General features: G+C 49.2%; 2 protein-coding genes across 3 annotated transcripts in view; both read right to left on the reverse strand.

The window, feature by feature from the left end:
• LOC143956983 (tumor protein p63-regulated gene 1-like protein) overlaps window positions 1-13,899 on the reverse strand; it is a 34,229-nt gene extending 20,330 nt beyond the window's left edge. Inside the window, exon 1 of the mRNA XM_077467156.1 lies at window positions 13,693-13,899. Within this exon, the coding sequence (XP_077323282.1) occupies window positions 13,693-13,899 (207 nt within the window). The remainder of the gene's footprint in view (window positions 1-13,692) is intronic.
• A 3,392-nt stretch (window positions 13,900-17,291) lies between these two features.
• GPR162 (G protein-coupled receptor 162) overlaps window positions 17,292-23,343 on the reverse strand; it is an 86,358-nt gene continuing 80,306 nt past the window's right edge. For both annotated transcript variants that reach the window (XM_077467106.1, XM_077467105.1), the window contains exon 4: window positions 17,292-18,299. In XM_077467106.1, coding sequence (XP_077323232.1) covers window positions 17,775-18,299 — 525 coding nt within the window. In that variant the 3' untranslated portion in view covers window positions 17,292-17,774. The remainder of the gene's footprint in view (window positions 18,300-23,343) is intronic.

Consider the following 23,343-nt stretch of genomic DNA (forward strand, 5'->3'; position numbering starts at 1 on the left):
TCTCTCTCTCTCTCCTCCCTCTCTCCTCTCTCTCTCTCTCCTCTCTCTCTCACACTCTCTCTCTCTTCCCTCTCTCCTCTCTCTCCTCTCTCTCACACTCTCTCTCTCTCCCTCTCTCCCCCCTCGCTCTCACTCTCTCTCTCTCTCTCCTCTCTCTCGCTTTCTCTGCGTCTCTTTGTCTTTTCTATACTTTTTACTTTTCTGCACACTCTCTCTCCGCTTGTCGCTCTCTTCTAATTCTGGACTCGTTTCCTCCTCTCAGTCACCTCTCCGGGTTGCTGTCTCTTGTCTCTCTCCCCGAGAGCTCGCTGTCTTTTTTCTCCTCTGTGTTTGTTCTTTTCTTCCGTATTCTAGTGATCTCTTTTCTCTCCTCTATCTGCTGTCTCTTCTCCCCTCCGGTCTCCTCTCCAGGCCTGCAGTCTCTTCCTCCTCTCTCTCTCTGGTCGGTAGGGGGAAGCAGGAAGTGATTGTAAGAAACGAAACTGGTCTATCCAGTGCTGGTCCCTCTCTTGTGTTTACAGTCCGTCACTTAGTGACCCCCCTCCCCTCCTCCGCTCACATTAAACGTGGAGCCATGTAATTACATAAAACACGTTTCCATACACGCCTATATACACGTCTATATACACGTCTCCGTACACGCCTATATACACATCTATATACACGTCTCTATACACATCTATATACACGTCTCTATACACATCTATATACACGTCTATATACACGTCTCTATACACATCTATATACACGTCTCTATACACATCTATATACACGTCTCCGTACACATCTATATACACGTCTCCGTACACGTCTATATACACATCTATATACACGTCTCTATACACGTCTCCGTACACGTCTATATACACATCTATATACACGTCTCTATACACGTCTGAATGATCTGTAGCCCCCAGTGCCGGCAGCACTCATGCAGCCCCAGACCATGACACCCCCACCACCATGCCTGACTGTAGACAAGACACACTTGTCTTTGTCCTCCTCACCTGGTTGCCCCCACACACGCTTGTCACCATCTGACACCAAATACCTTTATCTTGGTCTCATCAGAGCACAGGACATGGTTCCAGTAATCCATCTCCTTAGTCTGCTTGTCTTCAGCAAACTGTTTGTGGTCTTTCTTGTGCATCATCTTTAGAAGAGGCTTCCTTCTGGGAGGACAGCCATGCAGACCAATTTGATGCAGTGTGTGGCGTATGGTCTGAGCACTGACAGGCTGACCCCTCACCCCTACAACCTCTGCAGCAATGCTGGCAGCACTCATACGTCTATTTCCCAAAGACAACCTCTGGATATGACGCTGAGCACGTGACCTCAACTTCTTTGGTGGACCATGGCGAGGCCTGTTCTGAGGGGAACCCGTCCTGTTATACCGCTGTATGGTCTTGGCCACCATGCTGCAGATCAGTTTCAGGGTCTTGGCAATCTTCTTATAGCCTAGGCCATCTTTATGTAGAGCAACAATTCTTATCTTCAGATCCTCAGAAAGTTCTTTGCCATGAGGTGCCATGTTGTACTTCCAGTGACCTGTGGTGGATTGCCTATGGTATCACCCAGTGTCACGGTCAGGGGTCAGGCTCAAAGACAGGGGCGGGAATACCACCGACCAGCAGGATAGGTACACAGGTAGTCACCCTGGCTGATGACATGGGCTCACCTGAGGTGAAGAGTCTAAGTACTAACCAGTATTCACCAGAGCTCCTGATGGTGGGGATGGGCTTTGCTGTGTGTGAGCAGTGGGTCACGGTCCTCAGGATCGCCCCGCCAGAAGGTGAGCAAGCTGGGGTCCAGAAGCGGATAAGCAGGTAGTGATCAAACAGAAGCATAATCAGTAAAATAAGCCAAAGGTCAGTAACAAGTGGTAGCAGGTTGGGATCAGGCAGAAGTGTAGTCAAGCAACAAGCCACAGGTAGGTAACGAGTGGTAGCACAATATGGACATTAGCAGGGAGGACAGGAGCGAGATATTGGCTGGAGAGAGCAAAATAATCTGGCAAACAGGAAGTGCAGGGACATGGGCTTAAATCAGGAAGTTCATGGGAGGAGCAAAGAGTTCAAGGTTCAGCAGAAGTCAAGGCACAAGGCAGTGTTGTCCAATGGATCGGACAGGGAGCTGTCCGGCATCTCAGATAGATCAGTGAGAAGACAGAGCAGAGGTCTCGGTTCAAGTCCAGGCCCCGACACCCAGTGAGCCAATCCCCTAATACACACTCACCGGAAAATCTGTGCCCTCCTATATTAGGAAAGAGGAAATAGTGCCCAAGATGTATCATCCATCGTTTGGTCATCTCTCCATCAACAGCCTGGAATATCTGGTGGTAAACCTCTTGGCACTGGCGCCTTCTGGACCTTTAAGAGGGTTTAGGGTGGTGGGAGGCGGGGCAGGGCTTATGATCATGTGACCGCCACGATTGGCAGTAATTCGCAGCAATTGGGAACTGTCCATTAGCCAACGGCAACTGTGCCGGGAGCGTGTCAGGCAAATATACGGCACACCCACTGAGAGACCGCGCGCTGCCAGCGGCAAAAGTTACATTTAATGCCGCGTACACAGGACCGGACTTTCCGGCAGACTAGGTCCGACGCTCTTCCCGAAGGACTTTCCGAACCAACGAACTTGGCCACACACGACTGGACGAAGTCCATTCGAAAGTCCGTTGGTTTTGAACGTGGTGACGTAAGACGGGACTAAACAAGGAAATTCAGTAGCCAATAGCCAATAGCTGCCCTTGTGTCATATTTGGTCTGTCGGACCCGCACACAGACGAACAGTTTTCCCGATTTTTAGTCAGTCGGAATTGATTCCGTCGGATAGATTTGAAACGTTCTATTTCTAGGTCCGTCTGATTTTTTTTTTTTAAACGATCGGACTAGCCCACACACAATCGGATTGTCCAACAGACTGATCCCATCGAACCCGGTCGTGTGCACGCAGCATATGATGTCTCTCCCTGCTTGTTTCGCCATGTGCAGACAGAAGAAGGTGCTCATAAGTGCAGCTTTTTGTTAAGATGTATTACAACACCATTATATACATTTGGGGCGTGCGCCTACTTTAAAAGTGCGAAGGATACAGCACTCGCATCAAATGGAAGGTCCTGGCCGCCCTGCACACTTATGGAGCTGGCCTGTGCTCTGAACGGCGGATAGGAAAAACAAAAGTGATGCGCTGGAATAAGAAATTGAGAACGGAGGACCGACCTCTACGTGTTTCGTCAGAATGACATCACCAGGAAGCTCCTAAATTTAAACACTGATATTCTGGGCTGTTGATGGAGAGATAACCAAACAATGGATGATACATCTTGAGTGCTATTTGACCCTCCTTTAGGAGAATGGAGGGGAATGGAGGGGAATGGGAGGGGAATGGAGGGGAAATGGAGGGGGATGGAGGAAATGGAGGGGAATTGAGGGGGGATTGAGGGGAATGGAGGGGGGATGGAGGGGATGGAGGGGAATGGAGGGGAATGGAGGGGGATGGAGGGGAATGGAGGGGAATGGAGGGGGATGGAGGAAATGGAGGGGAATTGAGGGGGGATGGAGGGGAATGGAGGGGAATGGAGAGGGATGGAGGAAATGGAGGGGAATTGAGGGGGGATGGAGGGGAATGGAGGGGATGGAGGGGGATGGAGGGGATGGAGGGGAATGGAGGGGAATGGAGGGGGATGGAGGGGGTGGAGGGGGATGGAGGGGGATGGAGGGGAGTGGAGGGGGTGGAGGGGGGATGGAGGGGGGTGGAGGGGATGGAGGGGAGTGGAGGGGGATGGAGGGGACTGGAGGGGAATGGAGGGGGGTGGAAGGGAATGGAGGGGAGTGGAGGGGGATGGAGGGGAGTGGAGGGGGATGGAGGGGAATGGAGGGGAGTGGAGGGGGGTGGAGGGGAATGGAGGGGGATGGAGGGGAATGGAGGGGAATGGAGGGGAATGGAGGGGAAGGAGGGGGATGGAGGGGAATGGAGGAGGGATGGAGGGGGGTAGAGGGGAATGGAGGGGAGTGGAGGGGGATGGAGGGGAATGGAGGGGGGTGGAGGGGGGATGGAGGGGAATGGAGGGGGATGAGGGGGATGGAGGGGGATGAGGGGGATGGAGGGGGATGGAGGGGAATGGAGGGGGATGGAGGGGAATGGAGGGGGATGGAGGGGGATGGAGTGGATGGAGGGGGATGGAGGGAATGGAGGGGGATGGAGGGGAATGGGAGGGGGATGGAGGGGGAATGGAGGGGGATGGAGGGGGATTGAGGGGATGGAGGGGGATTGAGGGGATGGAGGGGTAGGGAGGGGGTTTGAGGGGATGGAGGGGGATTGAGGGGATGGAGGGGGATTGAGGGGATGGAGGGGTAGGGAGGGGGTTTGAGGGGATGGAGGGGGGATGGAGGGGGATTGAGGGGCTGGAGGGGGATGGAGGTGATTGAGGGGATGGAGGCTCCTTCGCTTGACTCATTCAGATTTATTTCAACCTGAACAGGTGTAAAGAAGAGCCTTCAGAAAACATAGAACACACAAGAGCGCCATCTGCTGACTGTGGGTGGTATACGTTTATTAAAATACTTTATATTAACCTAATTAGATAAAAGAAATGTAATTTATGTTTTTTTTTATTGAAATTACATCTCCAGCCAAAACTTTTTATAGGTTTAGAACCCCTGTCAGACTTTTGTGTCTGTCCCTGTCCTTAATGGTGAGATTTCCCATCAGTTCTTGTTCCTAAAGAACCAAGTGAACATCTCGCCAACATGAGGGGGAAATCCTTTCCAGTTCCCGGACTTCCCGGACTTGTTCGCCCTTTGGGAAGACGTCACCCATATTCCTTGGTTTTACTGACCACTGCAAAGTCTGTGGAGTCCTTCTCTTTTCTCTGCTGGTAAAAACAACCTGGAAGGGGGGTGGGTTTGGGTTGGGGGGGTAACTTGTCTGGGGGAGTCTGGGAACTGTAAAAGGTAAAAGCAGATCTCCCCAATGGGGAAATAAACCCTGACAGAGGCTGTAACCCTTTCCAGAACTATCCGAAACTGAAAAATATTGTCTGGAGTTCTACTTTAAAAGAGAAGTAAAGGTTTTGAGTCCTTTTCATATTTATACTTACCTAGGTGGATGAAGCATCGGTCCCCCGGTGCCTCTACACTGAGAACTGAGCGATCAAACACCACCGACGGCTCGGTTCTCACAGCTCCCCCGAGTGGAGAGCTGCTGACTGTCAATCATCAGCTCTCCACTCCGCTCCTCCTCACTCATTGGAGCGCTGAGTTGTGGCGGGGGTGGGGAGCGGCTCACTGATAGGTTGAGACGGGTGTCAGTCCGGGCACCAGGTGGATCCAGACTTTATTGTCGGGAGGACGTGGTGCCTGGACTGATGTCCGTGGCGTCGCAGGAGTGCAAAACGAATTTCACAGCTGTGACCCATAGGAGGTATTAATGAATGGTCAAAACCGCAAAAACTTAGAGGAAGTAAACCCCGATGGGTGTTACTTCCTCTTTCATTCCCTGCAAAGGTAAAGCATAATGGACAACTATGCATCGCATCGCATCGCATCGCATAGTAGCCCATTATGTGTCACTTACCTGACACAGGAGCCAGCGATGTCACCGCTGTCCCCTGTAGTTCGGCGCATCCATCTTCTCGGTGGGTCTCGCAGCTCCGCCGCTGTCATTCGACAAAGCCGTGATGATGTCACTCCTGCGCATGCGCACGGGAGCCGACACGCGCATGCGCACGGGAGCCGTCACGCACAGAATCTCCGTCATTGAAGATGCCGCGCTCAGTGCGCCAGCGGTGCCTGTCTTCGGGGCAAATATCTCCTAAACCGTGTAGGTTTAGGAGATATTTCTTGGACCTACAGGTAAGCCTTAATCTAGGCCTTAACCACTTTCAGACCGGACCATTTTGCTGGTAAATGACCAGAGGTCTTTTTACACTTTGGCACTGCGCTGCTTTAACTGGTAATTGCGCGGTCATGCAATGTTGTAACCAAACAAAATTTGCGTCCTTTTCTTCCCACAAATAGAGCTTTCTTTTGATGGTATTTGATTGCCTCTGCAATTTTTATTTTTTGCGATATAAACAGGGGCGTAACTAGAGATCACAGGGCCCCATAGCAAAATGTTGTATGGGCCCCCCCCACCAAAAAAAAATGAACTAATGCTATTAAACAACAGACTACCACACCCATGTGGCACAGTACCCAGGCAACAGCTTATATTAATTTTGAACAACAAAGTATGGAGTATACTGTATGCAGCCCCTGAAGGGAACACATTGCTGACCTCCAGGCCTTTTAACCAATTTCTGTTCTGTTATACAAAATGAAATAGTTCAACTCACCATAATGCAAAATCAGTGGGATCCCTGAGCGTGTCACTTGCCATCATCGCCTGCCACCAGATGCAGATTGTAACTTGTCAAACGTTGCGGAATGTCACCTACCACATGTTGCGGATTGTCCATTTGCCACATCCCAGATTGTCACTTGCCAAGTCACCTGCCACACATTATGGATTGTCACTTGCCAAGTCACCTGCCACACATTATGGATTGTCACTTGCCACATCCTGGATTGTCACTTGCCACACATTATGGATTGTCACTTGCCACGTCCTGGATTGTCACTTGCCACGTCACTTGCCACACATTATGGATTGTCACTTGCCACGTCCTGGATTGTCACTTGCCACGTCACTTGCCACACATTATGGATTGTCACTTGCCACGTCCTGGATTGTCACTTGCCACACATTAAGGATTGTCACTTGTCACATCACCTGCTACACATTGCGGATTGTCCACTTGCCACGTCGCCTGCCACCAGATGCAGATTGTCACTTGTCACACTTTGCAGAATGTCACCTGCCACATGTTGCGGATTGTCCACTTGCCACGTCCCGGATTGTCACTTGCCACGTTACCTGCCACACATTACGGATTGTCACTTGCCATGTCCTAGATTGTCACTTGCCACGTCTCGGGTTGTCACTTGCCACGTCACCTGCCACACATTACGGATTGTCACTTGCCATGTCACCTGCCACACATTACGGATTGTCACTTGTCACGTCACGGATTTTCACTTGCCACGTCACCTGCCACATGTTACGGATTGTCACTTGCCACATCCAGGTTGTCACTTGCCACGTCACCTGCCACACATTACGGATTGTCACTTGCCACGTCCTAGATTGCCACACATTACAGATTGTCACTTACCACATCCTAGATTGTCACTTGCCACACATTATGGATTGTTACTTGCACGTCCCGGGTTGTCACTTGCCACGCCACCTGCCACACATTACGGATTGTCACTTGTCATGTCACGGATTTTCACTTGCCACGTCACCTGCCACATATTACGGATTGTCACTTGCCACATCCAGGTTGTCCCTTGCCATGTCACCTGCCACACGTTACGGATTGTCACTTGCCACGTCCCTGGTTGTCACTTGCCACGTTGCCTGCCACACATTATGGATTGTCATTTGCCATGTCATGGATTTTCACTTGCCACATCACCTGCCACATGTTACGGATTGTCACTTGCCACATCCAGGTTGTCACTTGCCATGTCACCTGCCACACGTTACGGATTGTCACTTGCCACGTCCCGGGTTGTCACTTGCCACGTCGCCTGCCACACATTATGGATTGTCACTTGCCATGTCACCTGCCACACGTTACGGATTGTCACTTGCCACGTCCCGGGTTGTCACTTGCCACGTCGCCTGCCACACATTATGGATTGTCACTTGCTCTGCCACTTTCCTGCTGTGTCACAGAGTTAGGCAGCAGATTATCAGTCAGGCAGCAGAGAGATAATGTCATCTCTCTGCTTCCTGGCTGCCTGCACAGTGAGGGGGAACTGCACTACAGGGATGAGAGGGCAGCGAGAGATGATGTCATCTCTATGCTCCCCCGCCCGTCAGCTCCCTGATTGGCCAGCCCACTCATGCCCACTCTCATCTGCCTCCCAGTCCCACTATCACCCGCGGAGCCGCTCGCGGACCACCCGCGGAGCCGCTGACTACCCGCGGACCACCCGCGGAGCCGCGGACTACCCGCGGCCGCCCGCGGACCACCCGCGGACTACCCGCGGACCACCCGCGGAGCCGCGGGCCGCCCGCGGACCACCCGCGGAGCCGCGGGCCACCCGCGGACCACCCGCGGACAGCCCGCTCTCACCCGCTATCTCCCGCGGAGCCACGGAGCCTATCCTCACCGGGCCCCACTTGACTGCGGGCCCCATAGCGCCCGCATGTGTTGCTATGGCGGTAGTTCCGCCACTGGATATAAACGTAAAAAGACCGCAAATTTTGAAAAAAAATCATATTTTCTACTTTTTGTTATTAGAAAAATCCAATAAACTCAATTTTAGTCATACATTTAGGCCAAAATGTATTCAGCCACATGTCTTTGGTAAAAAAAAAGTCAATAATTGTATATTTATTGGTTTGCGCAAAAGTTGTCACATCTACAAACTAAGGTACGTTTTCTGGAATTTACGCAGCTTTTAGTTTACGACTGCCTATCTCATTTCTTGAGGTGCTAAAATGGCAGGACAGTACAAAACCCCCCCAAATGACCCCATTTTGGAAAGTAGACCCCCTGAGGAAATTGATAAGTGGCATGTTGAGCCCATTGAATATTTTATTTTTTTGCCTCAAGCGATTGAATAATGACAAAAAAAAATTTTATTTTTTTTTTTTACACAAAGTTGTCACTAAATGATATATTGCTCACACATGCTATGGGCATATGTGAAATGACACCCCAAAATAAATTCTGCTGCTTCTCCTGAGTACGGGGATACCACATGTGTGGGACTTTTGGGAGCCTAGCCGCGTACGGGGCCCCGAAAGCCAAGAACCGCCTTCAGGTTTTCTAAGGGCGTAAATATTTGACTTCACTCCTCACTACCTATTACAGTTTTGAAGGCCATAAAATGCCAAGATGGCACAAAACCCCCACAAATGACCCCATTTTAGAAAGTAGACACCCCAAGCTATTTGCTGAGAGGCATGTTGAGTCCATGGAATATTTTATATTTTGCCACAAGTTGCGGGAAAATTACAAACTTTTTTTTTTTTTTTCACAAAGTTGTCACTAAATGATATATTGCTCACGCATGCTATGGGCATATGTGAAATGACACCCCAAAATAAATTCTGCTGCTTCTCCTGAGTACGGGGATACCACATATGTGGGACTTTTTGGGAGCCTAGCCGCGTACGGGGCCCCGAAAACCAAGCACCGCCTTCAGGCTTTCTAAGGGCGTTACAGTTTTGAAGGCCATAAAATGCCAAGATGGCACAAACCCCCCCCAAATGACCCCATTTTGGAAAGTAGACACCCCTAAATTTAGGGGTACACTAGTGAGACTAGGTAATAAATGGCGGGTGCCCTGAAACTATAAAAAAAATAACTAACCAATCAGCGTCACCTGTAACAGTTATATGGTGATCACTGGTGAAAGGGTTAACTAGGGGGCAATCAGGGGGCTTTATGCGGTAGTATATGGGGGTCCCTGGCGCTATAAAAAGCTGCAGCGAACCTAAATACCTACCTGCCTAACTAGCGTCACCTGTGACACTAATACAGCGATCAGAAAAACGATCGCTTATTAGGCTGGGTTCACACTGGAGCGATGCGGGAACGCCACGAATGCGCGGCAGGTTCCCGCATCGCATGCCTCCCGGCGGCAGTTCACACTGCCCTATGCGAACTGCTGGGAGTGTCAGTGAAATGTTAATGACACCCCCAGATCAGTTCGCATATCGCAGTGCGATCTGCAAACTTGGATCGCATGGTGTGAACACCCATGCGATCCGATTCTGCTGCGGACCAAAAAAAGGGTCCCGTGCGAGTTTGCTGCGGGAGCGATGCGAATTCAGCCATACTATCTGTATACTATCTGTATACTATCTGTATGGCTGAACTCGAATCGCACAGAGATCGGATGTGATTTGCACTGCAGTGCGGTGCGAATCACATCCGTTCTCATAAACCGCTGCAATGTGAACCCAGCCTTAGTGACACTGGCGACGGGGGGTGATCACGGGGTTAAACCTTTATTGGGGGGGTTAGGGGGGTACCTTAGAACTAAAGGGGGCTAACCCTAACTGCCCTAACAGTTATTACAGTCACAAATGACACCCGCCGGGTGATCAGGGGGTTAAACCTTTATTAGGTAATAAATGGCGGGTGCCCTGAAACTATAAAAAAATAACTAACCAACCAGCGTCACCTGTAACAGTTATATGGTGATCACTGGTGAAAGGGTTAACTAGGGGGCAATCAGGGGGCTTTATGCGGTAGTATATGGGGGTCCCTGGCGCTATAAAAAGCTGCGGCGAACCTAAATACCTACCTGCCTAACTAGCGTCACCTGTGACACTAATACGGCGATCAGAAAAATGATCGCTTATTAGGCTGGGTTCACACTGGAGCGATGCGGGAACGCCACGAATCCGCGGCGGGTTCCCGCATCGCATGCCTCCCGGCGGCAGTTCACACTGCCCTATGCGAACTGCTGGGAGTGTCAGTGAAATGTTAATGACACCCCCAGATCAGTTCGCATATCGCAGTGCGATCTGCAAACTCGGATCGCATGGTGTGAACACCCATGCGATCCGATTCTGCTGCGGGCCAAAAAAAGGGTCCCGTGCGAATTTGCGGCGGGTGCGGCGGGTGTGGCGGGTGCGGCGAATGGCTGAACTCGAATCGCACAGAGATCGGATGTGATTTGCACTGCAGTGCGGTGCGAATCACATTCGTTCTCATAAACCGCTGCAATGTGAACCCTGCCTTATGTGACACTGGCGACGGGGGGTGATCACGGGGTTAAACCTTTATTGGGGGGGTTAGGGGGGTACCTTAGAACTAAAGGGGGCTAACCCTAACTGCCCTAACAGTTATTACAGTCACAAATGACACCAATGCAAAAAAAAAAAAAAAAAAGCAATTGGTGTCACTGTGACTGGGGGGGGCAGGGGTAATTGGGGGGTGATCGGGGGGTAAAGGGGGGGTGTGAGTGTGCCTGGCATGTTCTACTGTGTAGTGTAGTGCTTGTGCAACTCACCGATGTTCTCTCCTCGGTGCCGGAACGAAAACTACCGACACGGAGGAGAGAATACATCACTTCCTCTCCTGTGTTTACATTACAGGAGAGGAAGTGATGTCACCGGACAATTTCATTCGCCGGGAGCGATCGCGAGGGGGTGGCCACGAATGAATGGCCGTCCCCTTGTCCGGGATCGCTCCCGAACGAATACCGACCGCCGCAGGCACCGGGCGGGGGCCCGATCGGGCCCCCGACCCGCGGGAGGCAAGGGACGTACATGTAAGCCCTTATGCCTGCCCGTGCCATTCTGCCGACGTACATCGGCGTGCGGCGGTCGGCAAGTGGTTAATCTAGGCTTACCTGTAGGTCAAAGTGTGTTGTAAGGGTAAAGTATAACTAAAGGCGCATAGTACCCGAAAAGAAAAGCCCCAGACTGTTCACTGAGCCACAAGGTGACCGGGCGCCTGGCTGCGGGTGCCAATGTTGGCAAAAGGAACCCTGGGAATCTTTCTAGTGGCTACATTTCTTTCAATATAAAGATATCGACTTTATCCAAATAAAGTAGCAAAGTTCACCTCCAAACAGTCCATGTGGTGCTTTAAAATATAACTAAAGGCAACATTTTTTTTTCTTTAGTGTTGAATGGAGAGGAGATGGATGAGACCCCCTGTCAGGTCTTTATCGCTGTCTGTGTCCTCATTGGGGGGGGGGGGGTTCCCCTTTTCTATTTCTCATGTTTACTGTTATCACCAAAAAGGGAAAGTATAGAGAACGTTCCAAATGATGGGTTGTCCCCAGAATAGTAACGGAGAGAGATCTTCCTACGGGGACGCTGGTTCTGGTGTTCCCCAGACGTTCCCTTCATTTTTTTATTTTTATTTTTATTTTTAATAATAGAAATTTTTTATTTTAGAAACATTTTAATCATTTAACATCAATTGAAACCACGATCACATTATATTATTTTATATCCTGATATATATATATATATATATATATATATATATATATATATATATATATATAAAAAAAAAAACAGAAAGAAACAAAAAAAAAAAAAGGGGGGGGGGGGGAGGGGAATAGGGAAAAGTGGAGCGGGATCCTTCCTAGTACTAATTATTATCAACAATAAACCATTACATGGCGTAATAATTCACCCAGTCCCAACCCTCTGATCCGGGATAATCCTATTAAATCATTATTTCATTCTTATTCACCAAAAAAAAAAAAAAAAAGGGGGGGGGGTTGCCGATTATATCACTTATATTACCGATCACCTTTTCCTTGGCGGTAATCCATATTTCACTTTTTTTTTCTATTTAGCACAATTATATTATTATTGATCATGTTAGACTTTTTTTTTTTTCTAAATATGACGGTAATTCATATTTATTATGTAATATGAAAATATGAATTACCGTCATATTTAGAAAAAAATAAGTCTAACATGATCAATAATAATATAATTGTGCTAAATAGAAAAAAAAAAAAGTGAAATATGGATTACCGCCATTTTTTTCAATAAAAGGAAAACGTGATCGGTAATATTAAGTGATATGATCGGCAACCATCAATAAATGAAGGGAAACAAAAACAACAACAACAAAAAGAAAAAAAAAAGGGGGGGCGGGGCTCCGATTCAATTGGTTGGGGGAAAGCGATAAGGTGTAAAATGAAATACTTCATCAAACATGGATGACCAGTTCCTGTATACCCCCCCATCATTCAATTCAATTCCTACTAACAAGTGTTAAAGGGGTTGTAAAGGTTCGTTTTTATTTTCTAAATAGGTTCCTTTAAGTTAGTGCATTGTTGGTTCACTTACCTTTTCCTTCGATTTCCCTTATAAATGTTTTTTTTCTTTGTTTTCTTTGTCTGAATTTCTCACTTCCTGTTCCTCCTCAGTAAGCTGTTCTGGCTGACTAACCACCGCTCGGATGGTGGTGAGAAGTTTACTGAGGAGAAACAGGAAGTGAGATATTCAGACAAAGAAAAAAAAACATTTAGAAGGGAAATCGAAGGAAAAGGTAAGTGAACCAACAATGCATAGCTTAGAGGAACCTATGTAGAAAATAAAAAAACGAACCTTTACAACCCCTTTAAGTGCAAAAGAAAAAAAGACAAAAAAAAAATCAGTCACTTAGGAAAGAATCCTCCCCTCCCCCATCTCCCTTTTCCCAAATAGTTCTCAGTGTGTTATTTCAATTAACCAAGTTCAAGAAACAAAAAAAAAAAAAAAAAATTCTGCCTTTTTGTTCTACTTTCTTTTTGCCCCAAAAGGGGCCCCTTTCACACAAGAGATCTGACCAGGGATATCCAAAATAGGGTGAGCAATAAAATAAATCTACATACAGTATATATATATATATATATATATATACACCTGAAGACGCCCTAATGGGGGAAATGCATGGGACAGAGCTGATCTTGTGACGTCATCACGCAAGCAGGCAGCGGCCGGTCTCCTCGTGGCGATGTTGGCATCTTCTCTGTACTGCTGATATCTGCCTATCTTGTTGTGAATTGTGTGAAGTTTTTTCAATAAATTAGTGATTGAAACTTCCCTGGACTATGAAGTCTTCTCCTGGACATGAGTTGTGTGTCGGGAGTGAAGTTCTGGGCTTACCATCCACACGGTGATGGCAGCCATTGGTGGAGTTCTCAGAATCACCGGGCGCTTTGCTGAGCTGTGCCGCTGGTGAGCCGCTGGTGAGCCGCTGGTGAGCTGCTGGTGAGCCGCTGGTGAGCCGCTGGTGAGCCGCGTCGGCACCGGAGCTCTGCTTCCACCATCCCTTTCCACGGACAGAACTTTATAGCTCCTCTGAAGCTGCATCCCCCGTGGATGGATATTATTTGGATGGATTTATTATTTGCCCCATCATCTTTATGATATTTGTGACATATCGATATATACTGTATATATAATGTCTGAATTAGTTTGGGAATTTCCCTTTATTTGGTTCTGTATATTGGGATTATGTGGTTAGTATTATACTTATCCTAAAGGGACAACCACGCCCGTTCTTTCCTTCTTTCAGTTTTGTGTCCAGACTTACCTGGTGCCGCTGTCCGCCGGTCCGAGGTTTTCTTCCATCCCTTTTTGGACAGTTATTCGGTTGTTTGCAGATTCCATGGTTTTCATCACAGATTGATCGAATAATAAAATCAAAGCATGTATGGCCAGCGAGTCGGTGAATCCCATTGGGTGAATGTATTATTTAATAAATACTTTTTCTGTATATCGGTGTTTATATGAACCTCAATCCTACATACTAATGTTTTAATATAGTAATAAATACAAAGCTGAATTCATTTTTTTTTCTATCTTTTTGGAGTTCAGCTTTAATACCCACCGCAGCATGTACTAACCTTTCCTACTGCTTCATTCAGCCAGCTTCAGGGGCTGTGCTGGTGGCAGATGCTTATTCTCATTGCCCCCTCAGGCCACACAGCATCACTTTTTGCCTATTATTATAAAATTTATGGATGCTGTTCAGCAGGGGCTTTCTGCATCATTGGTTGCTAGGATGCCGGCAGCTGGGCCACACGACATAACTGGCTGCTAGAATGCTGGCAGTTGTTGCTCACATCATAATTGGCTGATAGGATGCTGGCAGATTAGCCACACGATATAACTGGTTGCTAGAATGCTGGCAACTGGGCCACACAACATAATTGGTTGCTAGGATGCAGTCAGCTAGGCCACACAACATAATTGGTTGCTAAGATGCAGGCAGCTGGGCCACACAACATATAGGTTGCTAGGATGCAGGCAGCTGGGCCACACAACATAATGGGTTGCTAGGATGCGGGGAGCTGGGTCACACAAAATAATTGGTTGCTAGGATGCTAGCAACTTGGCCACACAACATAATTGGTTGCTAGGGTGCAGGGAGTTGGGTCACACAACATAATCGGTTGCTAGGATGCTAGCAACTGGGCCACACAACATAATGGGTTGCTGGGATGCAGGGAGCTGGGCCACACAACATAATGGGTTGCTGGGATGCAGGGAGCTGGGTCACACAACATAATCGGTTGCTAGGATGCTAGCAACTGGGCCACACAACATAATTGGTTGCTAGGGTGCAGGGAGTTGGGTCACACAACATAATCGGTTGCTAGGATGCTAGCAACTGGGCCACACAACATAATGGGTTGCTGGGATGCAGGGAGCTGGGCCACACAACATAATGGGTTGCTGGGATGCAGGGAGCTGGGTCACACAACATAATCGGTTGCTAGGATGCTAGCAACTGGGCCACACAACATAATTGGTTGCTAAGATGCAGGCAGCTGGGCCACACAACATATGGGTTGCTAGAATGCTGGCAACTGGGCCACACAACATAATTGGTTGCTAGGATGCAGTCAGCTAGGCCACACAACATAATTGGTTGCTAAGATGCAGGCAGCTGGGTCACACAAAATAATTGGTTGCTAGGATGCTAGCAACTTGGCCACACAACATAATTGGTTGCTAGGGTGCAGGGAGTTGGGTCACACAACATAATCGGTTGCTAGGATGCTAGCAACTGGGCCACACAACATAATGGGTTGCTGGGATGCAGGGAGCTGGGCCACACAACATAATGGGTTGCTGGGATGCAGGGAGCTGGGTCACACAACATAATCGGTTGCTAGGATGCTAGCAACTGGGCCACACAACATAATTGGTTGCTAGGGTGCAGGGAGTTGGGTCACACAACATAATCGGTTGCTAGGATGCTAGCAACTGGGCCACACAACATAATGGGTTGCTGGGATGCAGGGAGCTGGGCCACACAACATAATGGGTTGCTGGGATGCAGGGAGCTGGATCACACAACATAATCGGTTGCTAGGATGCTAGCAACTGGGCCACACAACATAATTGGTTGCTAAGATGCAGGCAGCTGGGCCACACAACATATGGGTTGCTAGAATGCTGGCAACTGGGCCACACAACATAATTGGTTGCTAGGATGCAGTCAGCTAGGCCACACAACATAATTGGTTGCTAAGATGCAGGCAGCTGGGTCACACAAAATAATTGGTTGCTAGGATGCTAGCAACTTGGCCACACAACATAATTGGTTGCTAGGGTGCAGGGAGCTGGGTCACACAACATAATCGGTTGCTAGGATGCTAGCAACTGGGCCACACAACATAATGGGTTGCTAGGATGCAGGGAGCTGGGTCACACAACATTGTTGGTTGCTAGGATGCAGGGAGCTGAGGTATACAACATAATTGGTTGCTAGGATGCAGGGAGCTGAGGTATACAACATAATTGGTTGCTAGGATGCAGGCATATGGGATGCATAGCATCATTGTTTGGTTTAGTTCAGGTGGTCTCCCGCATCATAACAACCAATGACGTTTTATGACCCAGGGTCTGAACATACGCTGGGCTGAGCATGTACACTCGGACCTCAGTACCGCCTGAGGTGACGGGCTCAGTTTGCCTCATTGGCGGCACTGGACCCGGCCACTTGGGATAATGAAGAATGTGACGCCATGTGACGGTGCTGGTGTTGGTCTGGTGCTGGTCTGGTGCTGGTCTGGTGCTGGTCTGGTGCTGGTCTGGTGCTGGTCTGGTGCTGGTCTGGTGTTGGTCTGGTGCTGGTCTGGTGCTGGTCTGGTGCTGGTCTGGTGCTGGTCTGGTGTTGGTCTGGTGCTGGTTTGGTGCTGGTCTGGTGCTGGTCTGGTGTTGGTCTGGTGCTGGTCTGGTGTTGGTCTGGTGCTGGTCTGGTGCTGGTCTGGTGTTGGTCTGGTGCTGGTCTGGTGTTGGTCTGGTGCTGGTCTGGTGCTGGTCTGGTGCTGGTCTGGTGTTGGTCTGGTGCTGGTCTGGTGCTGGTCTGGTGTTGGTCTGGTGCTGGTCTGGTGCTGGTCTGGTGCTGGTCTGGTGCTGGTCTGGTGTTGGTTTGGTGCTGGTCTGGTGCTGGTGCTGGTCTGGTGTTGGTCTGGTGCTGGTCTGGTGTTGGTCTGGTGCTGGTCTGGTGCTGGTCTGGTGCTGGTCTGGTGCTGGTCTGGTGCTGGTCTGGTGTTGGTCTGGTGCTGGTCTGGTGCTGGTCTGGTGCTGGTCTGGTGCTGGTCTGGTTCTGTCACATGGTGGGAAGAGCCCCCAGACAGAAGACTACACCGAAGGTCTCCATAAGGGAAGACCTCAACCATCTCCCTCCTGAATCAGCCTCTTTGGTGGTCTTTATATGTTGGTGCCCAAGAAGAAGAATTGAAAGTAAATCCTTTGCCCTCGGTACTTCACAATTTTATTACTTTGTTCCGTTGTCTATCTTAAATATTTAACATTATTCCAGTCATACTTTTAACAAATGACATACAAAATATAAAAAAAAAGTCTGGCGGCGTTTTGTTCTGCTTCTCTCCTTCCTTCCTTGTGCCAACGTTCTGGTAACTTTGTGCCACGACCGCCACACACAGACTGGTAATCAAATCACATTTATATCGTCTTTTGGCTCAATTTCCAGTGTATTTGTAGTGTGTCTGTGAGGGGGCAAAGTGGTATCAAAGGGGGCTTGACAGGTAGAGGCAGTGCATCAGCAAAATGCCCCCTCAGAATCCCTTTGCCACCCCGACAAACATCTGATATGCCTGAGAACAACATATTTAAAGAGAGGGTCCATGTGCAACCATCTTCAGTTCAGTGGTTGCTGATATAAAGGAGGTAAGCGTTATCGACCCTGTATGCTCTTCTAGGATTGGTCACTATGTTGCCTCACCTTTACACCCCCGTTCAGACAAGGAGGACCTACGGGTTTCGGTTGGGGCAAGAGGTGGGCTGCACAGAGATAGCCGGCGTTCCCCTAAACCAGCCCAGGCCATGCCGCCATCATGTCCCTTTCTAGGGAAAGGTGAGGGCCTAGGGGTTGACCGGACTCGGTGGGGTGTCCCAAGGGGGGAAGGGCAGGGCGTGTCATCGATAAAGGCAGTTATTTCATCTCGAAAGAAGGAGTTGTGCATGCCGCTGCCCATCCCTGCAGATCCTCCCATGCCGCTCTGCAAGAACTGGTGTAGAGTGCTCAAGCCATCGTCCGAATCTCTTCTTGGTGGTTGGCGGCGACCCCAAGGTGGTATGTCGTGACCCCGACGGGGGCTGGGCGGGCCGCTTCCACGCATCGATCCGGGCCCACCCCGAATGTCGTCTGAGGAAGACCACCTGAGCAGGAGTGGCGATGAGCGGGGGTTAAATAGGTCTATTTCATCATGAGACATCCTCCGTAAGAGGGCAGCCTGTACACAGAAGAGGACGGCATTAGCAAAATTCACTATATTCAGATTTCAGTTACATTTCATATTTAGAGTCCAACTCAGAACTATTCTATTCTACTTTATTGTGTCCTCGGTAGTCCTAAAAGAGAATTAGATAACAAGCAGCTCTGGCTGCAATACTCACCTTCAATCCATAGATGTCCCAAACACTCTGTCTTCTTCACCACAAGAATGTCCTCAATTTTCTGTCCTGGTGCCCATTACTACTCAACCCAAAAGACTAGGGGGCATCTACTAATCCGCTGAAAGAAAAAAATAAATAAGAAAAAGGCTTTTCTTATTTTTTTCTTAAAGTGGAGTTCCACCCAAAAGTGGACCGTCTGCTTATCGGAACCCCCCCCCCCCCCCCACATTTGGCACCTTTCGGGGGGGGGGGGGGGGGTAGATACCTGTCTTTGACAGATATCCTGTCCCACTTCTGGGAGACCGGACCACGGCTAAGTGCGCCGCAACTTGGTCCCCCTCCTCCTCCCTCCTATTTGATTTTAGTCCGCTAAAATGAACTGGAGATTTTAATCAACTAAAATACGTCTAAAACTAAAACAATTCATATGACTAAAATATGACTAAAACTAAAATGGCATTTTATGGCAAAAGAATAAAATACAACTAACACTAAATCGACAATTTGATGTCAGAATCAACACTGCTTATGAGACCTGGGGACTCAGAAGAGTACAGCACTGGAAAAGTCTAAGCCCCTGTACACACGGTCGGACATTCCGACGGAAAATGTCCGATCGGACCTTGTTGTCGGATAATCTGACTGTGTGTGGGCTCCATCTGACTTTCTCCGTCGGAATGTCCGACCGACAAAGTTTGAGAGCAGGATATAAAATTTTCTGACTTTGCCCGATCGTTTGTAGAGAATTCCGACCGGACAAAGTGCCACGCATGCTCAGAACAAATTACGAGAACAAAACTATTGGCTACTAGCATCAACGCAGTCCCGTCGTAAACGAACGAACGTCATCACATTCCGAACGATCGGATTTTCCGACAACTCTGTCTGGACTAAATCCGTCGGAAAAAATCAGATGGATTTTGTGGTCGGAATGTCTAAACGTGTGTGCAAGGGCTTAGGAGAGTACAGCACTGGTAAGGGGTCAAGAAAGCATGGCAATGGCATTGAAATCGGACCTGAGTCGGTGAACCAGCATGCGCCGGACCCCTGCTGTGAGCCACATGCGGCTCATATGTGCACCGAGCCTTAGGAGAGTACGGCACTGGCAAAGTCTTAGGAGAGTACGGCACTGGAAGAATCTTATGAGAGTACGGCACTGGCAAAGTCTTAGGAGAGTACGACACTGGAGAAGTCTTAGGAGAGTACGGCACTGGCAAAGTCTTAGGAGAGTACGACACTGGAGAAGTCTTAGGAGAGTACGACACTGGAGAAGTCTTAGGAGAGTACGGCACTGGCAAAGTCTTAGGAGAGTACGACACTGGAGAAGTCTTAGGAGAGTACGACACTGGCAAAGTCTTAGGAGAGTACGGCACTGGAGAAGTCTTAGGAGAGTACGACACTGGAGAAGTCTTAGGAGAGTACGGCACTGGCAAAGTCTTAGGAGAGTACGACACTGGAGAAGTCTTAGGAGAGTACGACACTGGAGAAGTCTTAGGAGAGTACGACACTGGAGAAGTCTTAGGAGAGTACGGCACTGGCAAAGTCTTAGGAGAGTACGACACTGGAGAAGTCTTAGGAGAGTACGGCACTGGCAAAGTCTTAGGAGAGTACGACACTGGAGAAGTCTTAGGAGAGTACGGCACTGGCAAAGTCTTAGGAGAGTACGACACTGGAGAAGTCTTAGGAGAGTACGACACTGGAGAAGTCTTAGGAGAGTACGACACTGGAGAAGTCTTAGGAGAGTATGGCACTGGAGAAGTCTTAGGAGAGTACGGCACTGGCAAATTCTTAGGAGAGTATGGCACTGGAGAAGTCTTAGGAGAGTACGGCACTGGAGAAGTCTTAGGAGAGTACGGCACTGGCAAATTCTTAGGAGAGTATGGCACTGGAGAAGTCTTAGGAGAGTACGGCACTGGAGAAGTCTTAGGAGAGTACGGCACTGGAGAAGTCTTAGGAGAGTACGACACTGGAGAAGTCTTAGGAGAGTACGGCACTGGAGAAGTCTTAGGAGAGTACGGCACTGGAAGAATCTTAGAAGAGTACGGCACTGGAGAAGTCTTAGGAGAGTACGGCACTGGAGAAGTCTTAGGAGAGTACGGCACTGGAGAAGTCTTAGGAGAGTACGGCACTGGAGAAGTCTTAGGAGAGTACGGCACTGGAGAAGTCTTAGGAGAGTACGGCACTGGAGAAGTCTTAGGAGAGTACGGCACTGGAGAAGTCTTAGGAGAGTACGGCACTGGAGAAGTCTTAGGAGAGTACGACACTGGAGAAGTCTTAGGAGAGTACGGCACTGGAGAAGTCTTGGGAGAGTACGGCACTGGAGAAGTCTTAGGAGAGTACGACACTGGAGAAGTCTTAGGAGAGTACGGCACTGGAGAAGTCTTAGGAGAGTACGGCACTGGAAGAATCTTAGAAGAGTACGGCACTGGAGAAGTCTTAGGAGAGTACGGCACTGGAGAAGTCTTAGGAGAGTACGGCACTGGAGAAGTCTTAGGAGAGTACGGCACTGGAGAAGTCTTAGAAGAGTACGGCACTGGCAAATTCTTAGGAGAGTATGGCACTGGAGAAGTCTTAGGAGAGTACGGCACTGGAGAAGTCTTAGGAGAGTACGGCACTGGAGAAGTCTTAGGAGAGTACGACACTGGAGAAGTCTTAGGAGAGTACGGCACTGGAGAAGTCTTAGGAGAGTACGGCACTGGAAGAATCTTAGAAGAGTACGGCACTGGAGAAGTCTTAGGAGAGTACGGCACTGGAGAAGTCTTAGGAGAGTACGGCACTGGAGAAGTCTTAGGAGAGTACGGCACTGGAAGAATCTTAGAAGAGTACGGCACTGGAGAAGTCTTAGGAGAGTACGGCACTGGAGAAGTCTTAGGAGAGTACGGCACTGGAGAAGTCTTAGGAGAGTACGGCACTGGAGAAGTCTTAGGAGAGTACGGCACTGGAGAAGTCTTAGGAGAGTATGGCACTGGAGAAGTCTTAGGAGAGTACGGCACTGGAGAAGTCTTAGGAGAGTACGGCACTGGAGAAGTCTTAGGAGAGTACGACACTGGAGAAGTCTTAGGAGAGTACGGCACTGGAGAAGTCTTGGGAGAGTACGGCACTGGAGAAGTCTTAGGAGAGTACGACACTGGAGAAGTCTTAGGAGAGTACGGCACTGGAGAAGTCTTAGGAGAGTACGGCACTGGAAGAATCTTAGAAGAGTACGGCACTGGAGAAGTCTTAGGAGAGTACGGCACTGGAGAAGTCTTAGGAGAGTACGGCACTGGAGAAGTCTTAGGAGAGTACGGCACTGGAGAAGTCTTAGAAGAGTACGGCACTGGCAAATTCTTAGGAGAGTATGGCACTGGAGAAGTCTTAGGAGAGTACGGCACTGGAGAAGTCTTAGGAGAGTACGGCACTGGAGAAGTCTTAGGAGAGTACGACACTGGAGAAGTCTTAGGAGAGTACGGCACTGGAGAAGTCTTAGGAGAGTACGGCACTGGAAGAATCTTAGAAGAGTACGGCACTGGAGAAGTCTTAGGAGAGTACGGCACTGGAGAAGTCTTAGGAGAGTACGACACTGGAGAAGTCTTAGGAGAGTACGGCACTGGAGAAGTCTTGGGAGAGTACGGCACTGGAGAAGTCTTAGGAGAGTACGGCACTGGAGAAGTCTTAGGAGAGTACGGCACTGGAGAAGTCTTAGGAGAGTACGGCACTGGAGAAGTCTTAGGAGAGTACGGCACTGGAGAAGTCTTAGGAGAGTACGGCACTGGAGAAGTCTTAGGAGAGTACGGCACTGGAGAAGTCTTAGGAGAGTACGGCACTGGAGAAGTCTTAGGAGAGTACGGCACTGGAGAGGTCTTAGGAGAGTACGGCACTGGAGAAGTCTTAGGAGAGTACGGCACTGGAAAAAGTCTTAGGAGAGTACGGCACTGGAGAGGTCTTAGGAGAGTACGGCACTGGAGAAGTCTTAGGAGAGTACGACACTGGAGAAGTCTTAGGAGAGTACGGCACTGGAGAAGTCTTAGGAGAGTACGGCACTGGAGAAGTCTTAGGAGAGTATGGCACTGGAGAAGTCTTAGGAGAGTACGGCACTGGAGAAGTCTTAGGAGAGTACAGCACTGGAGAAGTCTTAGGAGAGTACGGCACTGGAGAAGTCTTAGGAGAGTACGGCACTGGAGAAGTCTTAGGAGAGTACGGCACTGGAGAAGTCTTAGGAGAGTACGGCACTGGAGAAGTCTTAGGAGAGTACGGCACTGGCAAAGTCTTAGGAGAGTACGGCACTGGCGAAGTCTTAGGAGAGTACAACACTGGAGAAGTCTTAGGAGAGTACAGCACTGGAGAAGTCTTAGGAGAGTACGGCACTGGAGAAGTCTTAGGAGAGTACGGCACTGGAGAAGTCTTAGGAGAGTACGGCACTGGAGAAGTCTTAGGAGAGTACGGCACTGGCAAAGTCTTAGGAGAGTACGGCACTGGAGAAGTCTTAGGAGAGTACGGCACTGGAGAAGTCTTAGGAGAGTACGGCACTGGCAAAGTCTTAGGAGAGTACGGCACTGGAGAAGTCTTAGGAGAGTACGGCACTGGAGAAGTCTTAGGAGAGTACGGCACTGGCAAAGTCTTAGGAGAGTACGGCACTGGAGAAGTCTTAGGAGAGTACGGCACTGGAGAGGTCTTAGGAGAGTACGGCACTGGAGAAGTCTTTGGAGAGTACGGCACTGGAGAAGTCTTAGGAGAGTACGGCACTGGAGAAGTCTTAGGAGAGTACGGCACTGGCAAAGTCTTAGGAGAGTACGGCACTGGAGAAGTCTTAGGAGAGTACGGCACTGGAGAAGTCTTAGGAGAGTACGGCACTGGAAAAAGTCTTAGGAGAGTACGGCACTGGAGAAGTCTTAGGAGAGTACG

The sequence above is a fragment of the Lithobates pipiens genome, unplaced genomic scaffold (assembly GCF_037356315.1).
Source record: "Lithobates pipiens isolate NorthernLeopardFrog02 unplaced genomic scaffold, aLitPip1_a1.2 Scaffold_47, whole genome shotgun sequence".
Taxonomy (NCBI): domain Eukaryota; kingdom Metazoa; phylum Chordata; class Amphibia; order Anura; family Ranidae; genus Lithobates; species Lithobates pipiens.